At 47.3% G+C, this 17164-nt stretch overlaps 1 protein-coding gene across 3 annotated transcripts in view; it reads right to left on the reverse strand.

The window, feature by feature from the left end:
* The window catches only part of SETBP1 (SET binding protein 1), a 363123-nt gene that overhangs the window by 90732 nt on the left and 255227 nt on the right, over positions 1-17164 (reverse strand). For all 3 annotated transcript variants that reach the window (XM_047696858.1, XM_047696859.1, XM_047696860.1), the window contains one exon: positions 11270-14729. In XM_047696858.1, the coding sequence (XP_047552814.1) occupies positions 11270-14729 (3460 nt within the window). The remainder of the gene's footprint in view (positions 1-11269; positions 14730-17164) is intronic.

Genomic DNA, 17164 nt, shown 5'->3' on the forward strand with positions numbered 1-17164 from the left:
GTCCCCTTCCCGGTTGTTGTCCTGGCACTTGGATTCTTGTGGAGATCTTAAATAAGACAGTGTGGAATTCTGGATGGTTTCCATGCCCAATTGCTGCTGCATTTATTTTAAAAAAATATATAATCCCCTCTCAGGGCAATGGCATAGAATGTAGAAGGAAAAGTTGGTCAATTCTGGGAAGGTACTTGAGAGGAAGTTGAAAAGACCAGACAACCAAAGTGGCAGTGGGGAGAGTGAAGAAAGAGGAGAGAAAATGGCGGAGGGGAGCATGGGTTTGACTTTCTCTAGCTTCTCCTGGGGAGGGGGGCAGAAAGGAAAGGAAGCCAGGCAGTGACCATTAGCTGGGACCCCTGCAGCTACATTAGCATAATGGTTATTTCATTGGATTATAGGTGATTTCATTTTTTCTTATACACGGTTTCCTAAATTTTCCACATTTTCTACACTAAGAACTATCTGTTTTTCATTAATGAAAAAAATAATAAATGTTTTTCCAAATGCTCATTTGCTTTATTCTGTGCATGGGGAATCCATTTTTATTGTTGTTGTTGGGACCTCAAAAGAGAAAAACAGTACCTAGCACGAAAGGGGATCATTATTTCATAGAAGACACGCTAACACAGACTTCTAGGACTATGACATCTCTACCAGAGGATGACAAGGTATCCGCTCTGTATATATAGTCATAACATTGCCCAGTAGTATGTCTTATATATTTTAGCCACTTGATACTTTTTTAATTGTGTGATCAGAGTAAATATATGAAGCAAAATATAACTAACAGTACAAAAGGTATATTCTGTAAGAGAACCCTTTTGGCCTCCTGGTCTTGGGATACAAGACATGAAAAACTGGTTTAGGACAATGGTTCTTTCAGCCCACATCTCAAGTTCTCATGGACATTAGAAAGGGGATAAGGTCTCCTGTCTATCAGTTTCCCAAACTTCTGAGATACAGCCCCACACCCATGGTTTCCTATGACTTGTTCCACTCTGTTTTCATCTTTAGCATATATCACTCTCAAGATGAAAGTTTCTGTATGTTTACTAGGAGTTGTGTAAAGTCCCTTAAGCTGTGTAAAACTTTTCTTTAGAACAACAAAATGTTGGGTGCCTGGGTGGCTCAGTTGGTTAAGCAATTGTCTATGGCTCAGGTCATGAACCTAGAGTCCTGGGATTGAGTCCCACGTGGGCTCCCTGCTCAGCAGGGAGTCTGCTTCTCCCTCTGACCTCTCCTGTGTTCTCTCGCTCTATCTCAAATAAATAAAATCTTTTAAAAAATGTTAAGAGTTTCGTGATTTAGTGAAGAAGAACATTCTTGTTCCTCCTTTGTGTGTCCTTTGTGAATTTCAGGGGTATCCATGCTCCATCTGGGGAATCTATTGCCTGGGCTCTGAACACAGAACCAGCCTCTCACTCCCTGGGCTTGGCTGATCCTGGCTCCAAAGAGCTCCTCCTATATAAAAAACTAATTTTAGCCGACACCAAATTGCTAGTGTTTTATTCTGGGCTCCCCCATTTAATCCACTGGCAAGAGTATTTTAAGGATAACTCAGAAGCTGAGTCATATTACTGACCTTGTCAAAGACATAGAAAATCTGGTGGAAAAAGGGAGTTGATGAGCAAAATCAGGAGACCAGGGGCCCAGCACTCTTTATGTGCAAGACTGGCTCAGTGACTTTGGACAAAGACTTTCACCCTCTGGGTTTTGATTTCCTTGCCTGTCAAGGGGAAGCACAACATCTATCTGCAAACCTCAGTGGGCTCAGAAGATCAAATAAAAGTAAGGAAATGCACTTTGAAGAGCAGAGCACCCTGTTCAGATGTAAGGATGATGGGCATGCAGCCTCGGGGAAAGCTTTTCATCTCTCTGTGTCCTTAGATCCTCCATCAACGAGGGGAGCCCCGAGGGGAGCCCCATCTCTGCATGGACTCACTGCCCACCTTCCCAGTCTCCCCAGCCCCTTCACGGAAGGAAGAGTGTAAAAACCATGGCAGCGGCTGCCTAAGGGACACGCTCGCTCTACCCGACCGAGCCTGAATGCCTCCGACTTGCTCTGAATCCTTATGGCATGGGGCAAACCCCAACACCGACTTGCTTTTACAATGTGCAGCTCACTATTCTGAACGTTACTTTATGGATCCTTTCTTCCTGTAGAATGGGTTATTTCTAGTGATGAAATGTATGGACTTTCACTTGTCTAATTGCCTTGAAGATGTGTATCTATCCATCTCTTGTCTCCTGAGAGCTTTGCAAGGTCTTTGAGGATAGTAATGTTTTCTGAGACTTCATTATTTCGCCCGGCATCTGGCACCAAGCTCAATGTCCATCATGCTGAGCACCCTTGCATGTCAGTGTGTCCCCCCCTGCCTCCACGACGCAGTCCCACATCCCCTGATGGCAGCTGTGCCTCTTAAAAACCCTTCCCCACCCAACTGCTACCTTCAGTTTAGGCAGGAGCCTTTCGTGTACTGCCTGAGGCCACACTCATCACCACGCTCCCACTCTCCCCAAGGTCCAGCTCCAGGATTTTGCCTTTTGAACATGATTATCTTTCCTGGCCCTGGATCCCTAGAGCCCCCACTGCTGGCCACTGCGTTAGCATGGATGAAATTTGGTCTGCATGTACTCCCTGGTTGTTTTAGGTATGCCCAATTAGCCTCTTTTCAGTATAGTATAAGGAACTGAGGGAAGGAGGAGCCCTTCCTTGCTTTTTTCTTCTCTTCTGGTCTCTCGGACCGTCCCTGGCTCTGTGGTATATATTAAGTAACTGAAGAGCTCACATCATTTTTGAGCATATAGGCTTTTTACGAAGCATCATATATATTTCATTCTACAAAGTAGTGAAGACCTCTGGAAGAGCAACAGTTGGGCTTTACTCTGTAATATTTTGCACATAGTAAATGGTCAATAAAAGATTCATTTATCAGAACCTGGGGTTAGCAGGACTGTTCTTCCACACGTTCTCGGGAGCACAGCCAACAAGTACCCCCTCCACCCCAGTCCCACAGGGAGGAGTTTTCAAATAGATATTACCATGATCAGAAATTAAGTGCCTGTGTGTCTGTGGGGCAGAGAAGGGGGAGCTGGCCTAGACCCTCTTACCTCTTTTCAAGTACTATAGTCTTTATCTTTTCTATGCATGGACTTCATAGGAAGGCAGAACAACACAGCGTAAAAGGTTCAGGCATTATTTTCAGGCTCCCACCAATGGGGGACATTAGACTTACAACCTACTAAGATTGGCTGTGCCACCTCCCACCGAAGGCTGACCTAAGACATAAAGAGTCCTTGGAGGCTGGAGCATGGCTAGAACCACAGCAAAGTTTCACTTTCTGCATCTGGAGCCCCATTTTCTCATCACCCTTTGTTAACTCCTTCTCACCTGGATTTGGCACACAGCCCACCAAGCCTTAACCATACGGGGCACTAAATAAGTAATACTTAGTTTTTCTGTTGCTTTGGGGTCACGGATCTGTTCATACATATTCTCATCGCCCATAAACTCTGCAGCTTCTGGTCCTGGTGGCCACCCCCATTCTTCTTAATTCACTCTTCCTTGACTCCCTGGTTTTCTTCCAGCACTTCCAACATTTATTCTCTGCATCTTTCCCAATCTCTTCTTATTCTGCTTCTCTCTTTAAGGTGGGCCACAGGGTCCCTCCCCTCCACCCTCTTTTCTTTATTCCCTGTAATTGTCTCTCTTGCTCTGTATAGAACTGTCAACTGTTGCCTTCACAATTCATTTCCTTGTACACCAACCAGACTCCTTCCTGATTTCTGTAATTCTGTTCAGAGGCTACAGTTATCTGGGGCTAACATATTGGAATCATCTTTGACTTTAGCTAGAGAGGGAAAGAGATGAATCAAGAATGACTCATTATTATTTTTTGCTTGAGTACCTGAGTAATGAAGTCTTTAGGCACTTATAATGTGGGTGCTAGGCTGGGGAAGGAAACGCAGGGTGGTGGGTACAACCCAAACAAGAATGGCTAATTAGAATACTGTATGAAGAGTGCAAAGTTCACCCAACCCTGACTGGGGAGGAGGGAAAGTGGGGTCAGGAAAGAAAGACAAAGTATAATTTGGTCATTTCATGATTTTGCCTATTTTAAGATTTTTGGGGGGGGGGACAGATAGGGATCACAAGTAGGCAGAGAGGCAGGCAGAGAGAGAGGGGGAAGCAGGCTCCCTGCTGAGCAGAGAGCCCAATGTGGGGCTTGATCCCAGACTCTGGGATCATGACCTGAGCCGAAGGCAGAGGCTTTAACCCACTGAGCCACCCAGGCACCCCATGATTTTGCCCATTTTAAAAATGACTTCCCACTGCCTTGATGAAGCAGAAGTCCCATACCATAAGCACAAGCCTCGTGGTATGGGGCAAAACCCCTCTAACTCATGAGGACAACATTGTCTTCTGAGCTTCTCTGTCATGATCCCCAGCTGCAGATCCTAACCTCGATAAGTCCAGAATAAGCCCTATTTCTCAAATGGCTCTTGGGTACTTCTACCTAAATACCTTTGTTTACATGGTTTCCTTTCTACACTGTGCCACCCCTCACGTCCCTACCACCTCCCATCTCCAAAAGCCTCCTCCATCCTTCAAGATCCATCTCAAATGGCAGCTACTTCAAAGAAGCACCTGGTGCATAAACAATGAAGTTTGGAACACTGAAAAAAAAAAAGCATCTTTGATTCCACCTCTCTACTCCCAAGGAAAACATGGAGATGGCTCACACACACACACCGGCCCTCCCTACCCCCCCGCCCCGGGCAGCCCCAGCACTTCTTCTAAGGCTCTCAGATGGCCCTTACCATCTGCCTTGTAGCATTAGTTCCATCTGGTTTCCTCCTCTGCATTAATAGGAGAGACTTCAGGATTATAATCTCCTTGAGGGCAAAAGCATCCAGTTACTAATCCTTGAATTTCTCCCCAAGGACTGCATCAAGCCGTGTGTGTGTGTGTGTGTGTGTGTGTGTGTGTGTGTGTTTGTGTGTGTGTGTGACCAAAGAAATCCATTTTACATCTTCCCTTGTCTTTATCACCGCCTGCCCTTAGCTTCAGCCAGTCTGCACTGAGCAAAATATTGGCACGAGCCTGTGCTATAATCCTAGCAAGTATTCATTCCCATCCCTTGTTAATTTGTAGAGTGAAAGAGATGGGTTGCTGGAGGGTCCTTCCAAAGACACCATCCTCACCTCTGCCCACTGGCCGGCCAGTCTTTAAAGCGTGCTTTATTGATTTCTTTAGCATTCTTTTTTTTTTTTTTTAAAGATTTTATTTATTATTCATTTGACAGAGAGAGATCACAAGTAGGCAGAGAGGCAGGCAGAGAGAGAGGAAGAAGCAGGCTTCTGAGCAGAGAGCCCGATGCGGGGCTCGATCCCAGGACCCTGAGATCATGACCTGAGCTGAAGGCAGCGGCTTAACCCGCTGAGCCACCCAGGCGCCCCTTCTTTAGCATTCTTGAGAAAGGCTCCATGCTGTATCAAAGCCAAGTCTGTCGAAACTGTAAGTTCTCTGCACCCACACCTGAATCTGCATAATTCCCCACAGCCACAAAGGTATAAATAAAATCTTCCAACAGGACAGCAGAACGTTTGCCAACTGTGGGAAGATAAATGGCCTGGGGATTTCTTGCTCCAAAGGCAGAATGGCTTGATTTCTGATTTTAATGTGGAAAAAGAGATGCTGGGAGTCTAAGATGTTTTTTCTTTCATTGCCAGAAAGTTATGGGTCACAACATTTAATTTGATTAATTCCCGGTTTCCAAGAGAAAACCTTAGGAGGAACCTTGGGAGGCCCAATAAAATAAGTATGTGCAATTGTTAAGACAGGAAAGGAAAAAAAATGACTTCCATCAGAGCCCACAAAGATTGTTTCCAGTCCCAAACATGGGTCCCCAGAGACAACCTGGAAACCAAATTATTGTCCAATAGATGCTTACCTTTTACAACAGCTCACAGCAAAAGAAAACATATAGCTTAACATCTCTCCCACAACTCACCTTTCTAGTTTTGTTTTTTTCTTCTTTTATTCTCTCTCTCTTTCTCTCTCTCTGCCTTCTCCTCTCCCTGCTGTTAGCTTCCAGGTCTGAGCTCTTTTACCAATTAGATATGTATCATTGCATGAGTCACTTGACCTTCTTAAGGCTCAGTGTGCTCATCAGCAAAATGAGATGTTTCTGCTACATTTTTATGATTCTTTTACTTTGGAGTCTAAATACAAAGGCAAGCCTGCTCTATCTGTTCCCACGCAGGGGGTCGCATGCATGCTCTACCCTTTTTGCTAAGGTGATGACTGTGGCTGCCGCATACACAAGGAGTGAGCTAATTGGTCGGCGGGGGGCCAGGTAGGGAGAGTGCCATCTTTTCTGAAAGGTGACATCAAATGGCTGGATGAAGTGGCTGGAGCCAAAGATGAATGGGGTGAGTCACAGAATTTAATACGTGGACCAGAGGGATCTGTTGTGAAATCTCATTGCACAGCTAATTAATCGGCCAATTTGGCCAATAACTTGAGCGTTTTCTTCCTACGTGTCCAATCTGCATGTGCACGTGCATGTGTGCGTGTGTTTGTGCTCAAACACAGCCTTGTGTAAACTTGAGACTTTGAGAATCTGAGACTGTCAGGTCTGGTCAGAGCTTTTCCTACCAGAGTCTCACCTGGGAAAACAGAGGGTGAGAAAGATGAAGAGGTCTTCCAGCTGGTTAGTGTGGGAGACAAGACCAGGCCAGGTGCTCATCATCCTGTTAAACCACACAGCAGCCATTAGCTAATTTATCTCTCATTTCCTCCCACAGAATGACCCAGAATTCAACTTGGATTAAGATTAAACAGACTACACTTCATCAGCTTTTTATTTTTCACGATTTTTTTCCTGGCCTTAACTTTCTCCTCCCTTGAGTCTTCTTCCTTCTCTTCCATTTGTAGAAAATGTTCTCCGCACATTTTCTTTTGTATAGTTGGGTTTTTTTTTTAAGATTTTATTTATTTCCTTTTGTATAGTTTTCATGTCATCTCATCTATGTGGTTAATTCCCTCATCTGGATGCTTGCTTGAAGGAGGGTTTTGTGTTATTTTTGGCTTAGGCATCCATTTCCTGCCTATGAGTGACAACAGAGACTGCCTCCCAAAATGCCCCATGGTGCTGATAAGAGGAGATGGCAAAGGGCAAGACAGAAGCCACAAGGAGGGGTAGAGAGTCATCCAGGCTCAAGGAAATCCAGCCACCTGCATGCATGGCAGGATTCTGATATCGGACAGGTGAGCTAAGGATTCATTCTCAGCATCCATTCATCATGAGGAAAGTAATTGATATCTGGGGACCCGGGATGGCTACCTTGACTCATAACAGCATTGGACTAAGAGGTAACATAGGTAAATTGACTCTTTACAGTGTTTCTCCAACATCTGATGGGAACCTGGACAGCAATGGTTAAGATGTCTAAATATGAAGTCAAAGTATGCAAAAATTATTCTGTGGTCTGAACAGGAAGAACATCACTCACACTAGAGACCCCTTCCACCAGCTAAGAAGTTGTCTTTGAGAGCACGTGGCATCGTTCTAACTATGTGTTGTTAAACTTAGACAGGTTTGCTCTTCGGGGACCCTGCAGCCTGTTAGGCTACGAGAAGTAGTGATGCCTGGTGAGAGAGAGGAGCACATGAGGGCGCATCAGGCTTCTTCCAACTTTGGGAGTCTGTGGATGGCACCTTCCCACTAGTTATCATTATTTGGTGCCAGGCAAGCATTTTTATAAATGGAGATTTAGCAGATGGTATCCATTTAGAAAATAGGTCAGAAGAGCCACTGCCTTCGAAAACAAACAAACAAAGCAAAAGGAGTAAAAAGCAGAAAAATGGTAAAAAGCCTTTGTGACTTCTAAGCTCTAGGTGTGTTGTAAGCAGCCTAACAAGACAGTGCATCCGTCTGCAGGGCAGAGGGCTTGGAGAATGGATGCTTTTCCAAGCAGGAAAGAAGAAATGGAGCGTGCCGCTAAATGAGGGCTCTAATTTCTGTCTCCATAATGGTAATGGCTTCCATCAGCTCTGATCTCAGGGAATGCTCAAAGTCCTCCCCTGACTTAGCTCCTAAATCTGGTCCTCAACGGGCTAAAGGGTGACATCTCTATATAAGTTGTATCTATTTCAGAGATGACTAGCTCCTGTGAAAAAGGACACTGGGATGCTAAGGGAGTGAATCCAGAATGGAGAAGGAAAGAGACGGAGGGAGAGAAGCTCTGAGAAGCCGGGAGGAAATTATGCTTTTATTTCCAAGCAGGACCCTCAGTATCATTCATGGAAGTGACACCTTGACTGAGGTAAAGTCTCTGGAAGGTCTCTCAGACCTTCAGCCTCACACCTTTGAATGGGATTTGGTGCTCTCTGGAGCGTATCAGAAATAGAGGGAACATTTAGAATAGAGGCAAGGAGAGGCCAAAGCTTGGAAGGGAGGTGACCGATTCAGAATCTGATCTGCTCCAGTAAGATATCCAACAAGATGTGCAGGGACAACAGACACAAGTCATATAGACACAGAAGCTACCAACGACTACGAGTCATTAAAATGTCGAAGAGAGAATTAACTCGTGTAACACAGAGGTAGGCACAAAGCAGTGGCGAAAATAACTGCAAGAAGCACAGGGCAGTAAGAACACAGACGGAAGCCTGTCCATGTTGATGTTTCCAGGGGGATGGCTAGAAAAAGTTGGGCCCTAAGGGGTCCTTTTACACTGGTTGGGAATTGAATAAAGGGATGTCATCTTTCCTTAATTACTCTCTCTGCAATCATCACATCATCACTGTGCAGCTGCCTTAGGGAGAGGCTTGTAAATGGAGAATGGTTGGGTATCTGAGAGGAAGGGCTATGGTGGGATGTACGAGCACCGGGCCAAGGACCAGGACCTGTGTGTTCTAGACTTGGCGCAGCTACTGGGTGGCATGCGGTCAACTGCCGTGTGGTGGCCAAAGCCCGGGCTTGTTACCATCTGAAGCCATGGCTTTCTAAACCTGAGCGGGTCACTTGATCTCTGAGCCTGTGCCCTGGTGTGTAAAACAGGAATGGAAATACCTCTCTCTATTAAGATTGTAGGGTAAGTGTTATGAAGAAAGGATGTAAAATGGTTTTAAGAACTGAAACATACTATACAAAGAGGTCTGGCCCAATCCTGTTGGTTACAGGTGGTAGACAGTTCCACAAAGAAACAGAACACCATGCTGAGGGCCCATATAACAGAGTTAGGCCTCGTACCCAATTCTTAGGTTGAATCCACCTTTTTTTTAGGACACTGTCATGATGCCTGTTTCTTTCCTCCTGATATGGCCAGATGAAGAACCGTTAAGAAGATGGGGAGAAGAAGGGGAATTTTGAAGAAAGCAATGGCCACCATAGGAGCGCCAACCCCGAGAGAGCTGGATGGCTAGAGGGCGGGCACCTTCCAAGATGGCGCACAGGGCTCAGAGAGGGATCTCTAGCTGGGAACTCTCGTGAAGTGAACCAGCACCCAGAAATCCAGTCCAACCACAGAGAAAATCTCGGTAAGACTGCCAAGAAACCTGACCAGCAACAACGGATAGAGGTTTCAGCTTCTGAGATCTCGCTTCTCAGGTCTGGTAAGTTAGGATCCTTGCTTCTAGGTTCTTAGCAATAACATGCCACCATTCTTTTTTTTTTGCTAAATAGTGCCAAGAAAGTACAAAAAGTAAGAAGACCCTCTGTGCATGGCTGGTTTTGGACCCAAGCTTTAAGGTCACTACACTGGATGAGAAAGCAACAGCTTTTCTCGCCTAAAAGTTTAATCTGGTCACTCCTGTCCAGGGGGGCTTAACTTGGGCTTTGCATAGCAAACAAGTCCCTTCAACAAAGTCTGATGACGAGAAACAGGGATACCCGGGTAAGAACACCCTCTCTGGGCAAACCTGAAGTGTGGAACATTTATCACCTTCCACAGGAAACATCACTGCTAATTGATCTCTTCATTAGCCAAGGAGAACATCAACCACTATAGCAACTCACAGGCTAGCGGCAGTTTGGGGCAATCCTTAAGTGCTTTCTAACTCATAATCATATTTCTTCTGAAGTCTGCTGGCCTAGAAAAATGACTCTAATTCCTCATGAATACACTGCCCTCACCCTCACTAATGGTGGACTCCCCTGGAAGGAAGATGGCGAGCAAAGGGTGCACATCACCAAGAGAAGAGACGGGTGAACCAGCGATGATTCGTCTTTAAAACCAGGCTGTGGCTGGGATGCTTTGTATTATCTGGGGGTAGCAGGTAGCATGAGCAATCCTTTTAGCTTCTGCAGCTCCTAGGAAAGGAGCGTCTACTCTTTTCCTCACGAACAACTGTTCTGTTCTCTAAGATTCTTATCACTTACGCGATGTGTGGACAGGGACCAAGGGATACTTAGGCAGAAGTGTCAGGCTTCGGTGGCAAGGAAGGTCTGTGTGGGTGGGAAAGTTAGCAAGAAATCCTGCCAGCAACTGACAAGGAATGAGCTCTTTCTAGTAGCAACCAGTACTTCAAGTTTAGAGATTAGTGGGCAAAATCCCATTCCCAGCAGACATGTCAAGAGACACAGCAGTAAGGTTCCCATGGGGGACAGGAGGCGTGTAGCACCCTTCGGCCAGGCTCCCTCCCCTTCCTGCAGGGAAATCATGAGTCAGGGCTTCACTCTGGGGGTCTGTCCAGGGCAGCTTAGCAAATGCCCACAGACAAAGACAGGACAATAGAGCCTGGAGCGATGGCTCCCTCATTAGCTATGCTGGAGGCTTCACTGGTCAGTAGGTTCCAGTGGCTCTGCTGGAGACTTCTCCCTCTGGGATGTGAGACTTCTGGAGGTGGCATGACAGAAGGATGTGATAGTACTCCTACCCAGCTTTGACGTTCTTGGGATCTTGTTGGCATTTTGGAATGAGTTTCAGAGGTTTTACCCAACTAGCAAACTGCACCATCAGATCAGATGAGGACCTATGACCAGCATCTTTAATAAAAGGCATAAATGTAGTGGGTGTGGTTGGCATCTAGGTAGCTACTGGGGGTGTCTCTGGGCCCACGGTTCCCAGACAATGACTCTGACAGAGGAAAGACTGTAAATGCCGAATAAAAAATGTATCAAATGTGCAAGGATGCCCATTTTCACTTGGTTCCTACCCCTCTGCAAATCGGTGGATGCAATGTGTCCGCGATGGCAGCCTCCGGAGGAGCAAAGGCCAGCGATTAAATGATAAGAAAGCCCAAGCCTGTGGAGCAACGTGGCCTTACCTGGTGATAGGGAAGACTCGTAGGAGCTTCTCTCCTTGCGATTCATCTTGAAGGCCTGGATGTCCTTTTCCCTGTATGTCCCAAAGCCCTCGTAGCTCCTCCTTTTACTCCCGCTCATGTCACTGTCCCACTTGTCATTCGAAGGGTTCATGTCACTGAACACGTCCAGGCTCTCAGGTCTGGTGCCGCCGCCGTCGCCACCGCCGCCGGAGTACCTTTTCGGGCACGAGTCCGCAGGCTCGCCGCCCAAGTCGCCTTTGTCCTTGGCCTGGGTCCAATGCTGAGCATCGGAAAGTGACAGTGTAGACAGGGTGTCCACCTCAAAGTTGTTCTTGGAAGCTTTGTGGCCGGCTTCACTGTGCTGGTGCTTCTGCTTCTCTTTCGGCTTATTCTTCTCGCCCACCAACGGGAGCTCCTTGTCCGCACCGCCCAGCCGCTCGCTCAGGATGTGGCTGGAGAAGCCCGTGGCTTTGCCCACGAAGAGACCGCTCAGGTTGTCATGGGTCCCCAGGATCCGGTCTTCCTTGTGCTTATGCTTGTGTTTGTGTTTTCTCTTGTGGAGCCGACCGCTGGCCAGCCCCGCGCCGCCCGCCTTGGGAGGGTTCAGGGCTGGCTGCCTGTCCCCGAGGCCCATGCCGACAGGCCCCTGCAGGTGGACTCCGTGCTTCGCTTTATGCTTCGCTGTCCCAGACATCTTCACGTGGGAGCTCGTGTGGAACTGAGGAGGCGGCACCGTCGGCCTCATGAACGGGGACGCGGCTCCGAGCGTGTGCGAGAGGTACAAGGGAGCTGGGTACTGACTGTAATAACCCAGGTTCATCATAGGCATTGATGTGTAAGGCATTCCATAGGGTGCATAGTAACTTCCGCTGGGAATAGGGTAGCTGAACCCTTGTAGAAAAGGCACCTTTGTCACGGTGTCATTGGTTTTAGCGGGTCTACCACGCTTCTTTTTGGACTTCAGGTCTGAGGCCCTGCGAAGATACAGCAAGGGGTCATACTGGATATATGGCACCGGGTAGTAGTGATCAAAATTAATCCGGAAAATGCTGGGGTACGGATTCTCGTGGTAGAAGGTGTAAGTCCGGTGGGAGATCCTGAACACCTGGAACTTGGTGACGAGCTCCTCCAGGTCCGCCAGAAACTGCAGGTCGTCACGGTTCTGCAGGCTTTTCCGTTTCCTCTTGTGCTTTGGCTTCTTGAGGCTCTCGTGGGCCAGAAAGTTGTCCACCATGAGATGCTTCTGCCGGTGGCCGTGCCGGGTCTTCGAGCTGGTGTCGGACGGAAGGGTCTCCGGGTTGTCCAGGGAGCAGAAATCAAAGGAGTACCTCCGTCGGGATTCCGAACTCTTCTCCGCTTGGTCAGACGTGCTGTTGTTGTCCGTCCCGATGCCACTGTCGCTCGGGATCGTCTCCTCGCTGTGCGACTCACTCACAGGGGACAGGGTGATTTCCTTGAGTGACCCGATCTCGCAAAGGTGGGAAGGCGAGTTGGCCATCAGCCTGGGTGGGGACAGCTTCCAGGCTCCACTGTGGATTCCCTTCTGGGTTTTGGTTGGAAGAGCACTGATGGGCTGGAGATTTGGCATAGTTTTCAACTCTGAAAAATTGGTTTCGGTGCTGGCGGGGCTCAGGTTGCCATTGGACCCACCCAACTGCGTCGAAAGTGGGTGCATAGCTGCTGGTGAAGACGCCACAAGTGACTGAAAGTTGGAAGGCACGGCTGGAACGTCCGGCTGGCTAGAAACAGGCCTAGGGTGCTTGATGGCTGTTTTGGGTTCCTCGGATGGGGGTGGCAGCTCTGCTCTTGGCTTCCTGCCCCGCTTCTTGCCGATGTAGATGGTTCCCCTCTTGCTGACGTTGATCTGTTTGCCCAATTTGCTCTCGATGGCCGCCGCCCCCGGGCTGGTCTCCGGGGGAGCTTTGGCCTTCAGAGCAATGTTGCTGGAGCAGGATAAGATCTGGTTCAAGATATTTTTCCTTTTGAGTGTTTTCATCTTGTTGATGGTCTTGATGGTCTTCTTATCCAGTACCCCAAGCTTTCCAACTTTTTTGTGAAATTTCATCTCGCTCATGGGCTTGTCCTCTCCTGGCACCAGCTGGGCCAACTTAGCTAAGCTGCGTCGTCTCTTTCTTTTCTTCGTGCCGGGGAACTCCCGGCTGATGGGACTGACCGGACTGGTGGAAGTCCCCTCGTGAATCGTCTCCACCGTGAGCAAAGGCTGCTTCTTCGGCCGCCCCCGCTTCTTCTTGACGGGCGTGATCACAGTAAGACTGTCTGTGTTGGTGTACAGAGGGCTGGACGGGGTGATGGGGTAGGCGGACGGCGGTTCCACCATCAGTTTATCGGACGTGGCCATGACTGCCTCCCGGAGCATACTGGTGGGCTTTGGTTTGCTGCACGTCCACCTCCGTTTCGCGGCAAATTTGGGATGCTGGATTTCTGGCAGCTTTCTGGAGGGAGAGTGGTCTGTGCACGTTGGAGGCGTCATGATCATGGGGGGCTTTCGCTGCTTGGTCACGCCTCCAGGCATGACTTTCTCGGCACTGCCGCCCGCTTCAAGGCCAGCTGAGGGGGACTCGTTCTCTATCATTTTACTCAATTTAGGGACCCGGGGATCTTTCTTATTTCCCTCAGTGTTGGCAAGTATCCTGTTAACCACTTCACTGCTCATAGTGATTCCGGAAGCCAGGGCTTTCTCCGGCTTGATCTTTTCCACCACCGCTTTGATGGACTGTCTCTTTTTCCTCTTATGGCTGGTTGGATCTAGACAGGGTGCCTTGATAGGGATAGTAATCCGGACATGGCTTGAGTCATTTTCAGGATTACTGACAGAACTCGAGTTCTGCCTGGCTGGTGATGCCTCGTGGGCATTATCTGCAGGGTAGCCTTCCCTTTTCCCTTCCGTATTGTCAAATGCCTTCTGGGCATTCTTGACCCAGTCCAGGTCTGGGTTGGATATGGTTTGACTTATCACATCTTTTTTACTGGACTTTTTCTTGCTGCCTATAGCAGGTGGTTCTGGGGGCTCCTTTGTGACTCCTCCATCCTGATCTACCAAGGGCTGCAGCCCGCTGCACTCGCCAGAGCTGCTGGGCGGGGCTGGCGAGCCGTGGCTGCCTGGGGATGGGACCACACCTCCCAAGAGCAGATCTTTGCTGCTGGTGGACAGCTGGCTCCACGTGCTCCCTGCACTGCCTTTCTTACCCTGCGCCTTCGCAAAGGAAGCCACGGGCTCAAGAGCGGGCATCTTGCTGGTGCTTGCAGTTTCTCTGCCAGACTCTGGACTGATGAAGCAATTCTGAGTGGCGGGTCCACTGTCAGAGTTGGTGGACCAGTCCATGTGGTTCTGGCTGCTGCTTTTTTGCTGGTGCTTTGGTTTTAAGGTGTCACTGGTGACGTCCTGTGGGAGGCCTGGGTCATAGTGGAGACTTGAGTGTTTCTGTGGCCGCTCGTAAGCCTAAGGGCGGGGGTGGGGGGAAGGAGAGAGAGAGAGACAAAGATGAGCATGTCAGAGCCATTTAAAATTCAACGTCAAGAGGCTTACTTATTTGAAAGTTGGAAACAGCTATCTATAATTCCAGAATGCTTCTGGAGGTTTTCTCATTTGCAGAAGTAAAAACAGGTGGCACTCATTCGGAACGTTAATAAGGATGCTTTAGTGGCTGTCTTCACCCCCCCGCCCCTTCACCCCCCAACAGGAACTTTTACCGATCCTGGTCGAATGCAATCTTGGAGTAAGAGCTGTTTAGACAGAGAACAGGCCCCGCATGTCACTTAGGCCAGTGCCGGACCGGATGCATGCAAGAGCTGAAACCTGTATAATGCAGAGTTCTGTCCATGGTGGCAGAGCCCAGGAGAGACTGAACTTCCCGACTCCCTGGTCCCTTTGTCTAACTCAAGCTGCCTCTGATTTCTGTCCCTGCTTCCCATCCAGCTCACGCCCTTCCTTTGCTTTCTCCTATGGAAGTTCATTTCTGTTTGCACTTTACCCTGGAATTGAGCATCTGTGTGCTCCAACAAGTAGCTCCCTGAAAGCCACTGCAATAAGGGAAAACAGCACGAGCTGAAGGATTGAGAGGGGGAGGTCTGAAGAATGTGTGGGGCCAAGGAGGGTGGTCAAAGACATGGAGAAGAAGAAATGAAGCAGGAAAGAAACATAAAAGACCTTCAATCCTTCTGACTCTAGGAATGGTACAGTGTTTGGGAGGTAGCCCTCTGAGGCATTCTGATGCCCAGGTTGGGCACTGACACCAATCTTGAGGAAACTCTTGGGCAGTCTCAAAAGGAACCTTGAGTCTCCTGGATGAATGTGCAAAAAAAAAAAAAAAAAAAAGCACAGTCATTCAAGATCACACCTTCAAACTTTGTCAGCTGTGCTTTCCCTATATGAATTCTAAAGGAAAGTCTCCAGACTCTAGCACCTTCCTTAGGACTGTTTAGTTGGGAAAAGCAGAACCTGTACTAGACGCCCAACATAAACCAGTGTCTACAAAATCACAAAGGCGGTGGACAGTGAACACATCATTTTGAGATATTAAAATTTATTTTAAAAAGATTTATATCTTCATTTTAGAGAGAGACAGAGCGAGCATGAGTGGGGGGAGCCGAGGGACATGGAGAGAGAAACTCAAGCCGACTCGTCTTGAGTGAGGACCCAATGCAGGGCTCAGATCCCACAACTCTGAGTAATTGACTGAGCCACCCAGGTGCCCTGAGACATTAACATTTTTTAATGTAAATATGCTAACATTATTTCAGATAGATTTTAAGCCATGCTACCAGTACAAAGAAGCATTCCTCAAAGTTTACTGTAAGTCCTGTTTTATACACATAAGTAGTAAACATACAGGATGCATTATCCGAAGATTTGTTAAAGAAGGGAAAATACTAGTAAACTGAAGAAAGCTTTGGAGAATATCTCCACTTAGAAGTAAATGATGCTTGGCTTAGTGGATTTGGGAAGTTTTCACCGGTAACATGTGTCTGTCTTTATCTACATATCTATCCATGTATCTATCATCTATTGATACCAATCTACTTGCTATTGATGCTCTAGCATTTATATTTCATTAGAAAATATTTTTCATAGTCCCTGTTAAGAATCAAAACATAGATGCCAGAAAGAATGATGGGTAAAATTCAACACAGTAAAGCAAGTAGGGTTTCCTTCACTCTAGTGTTTGGAAACCCTAGTTTTATTTTCTGCCTCCCTGATTTTGAGAAATATTGTTTATACTTCTAGTATTGGACTCTATTTAAGTATCTTGAGAGAATCTCCCCCAAGCTAAGCCCAGGAGAAAATTTAGACAAAAAAATGTATTTCCTTTTTTCCTCCTCTTGCAATGGTTGGTGGATACCACCATCACCACCATCTAGAGAACTAATTCTGCCACATGATTTGTCTGCTAGGAATTACTGCTGGGCACATAGGCTGCTGTCCCCTTTTCAGAAAAAACAAACAAACAAACAAACAAAAACCAAGACCCCAAAAAACAAAAAACAAACCCAGAAATCTTATTCATGGCATAAAATATTGAATGCCACTTATCTATTATGAATTAGGACTTTGCCCATTTGTCATTTGTGCTTTAGATTTTAGTTGGCACTAGGTGTATACTCACAGGATGACAAGTCTACAAAAGGCTTGGAAACAAAATGTCCTACTCTTTAGGGCAACAGTATAATTGGTTAACTCATACTAGAATATTTTTGAGAGTTAGTGGTGGCACTTATTAAACATTGCCAGGGGACAAAAAAAATCTGACTTACTCTTTTGGACCCCAGCAAAGCAGGACTTGTAGCCACCCTGTCTCCCCTACTCCCTCCCCCACTCTCCCTTCCCTCCTTCTCTAGATCTACATCTTTCCTAAGTCCACACAAGGGCTTCCTAGT

Source organism: Lutra lutra, chromosome 12 (genome assembly GCF_902655055.1).
Source record: "Lutra lutra chromosome 12, mLutLut1.2, whole genome shotgun sequence".
NCBI classification, from domain to species: domain Eukaryota; kingdom Metazoa; phylum Chordata; class Mammalia; order Carnivora; family Mustelidae; genus Lutra; species Lutra lutra.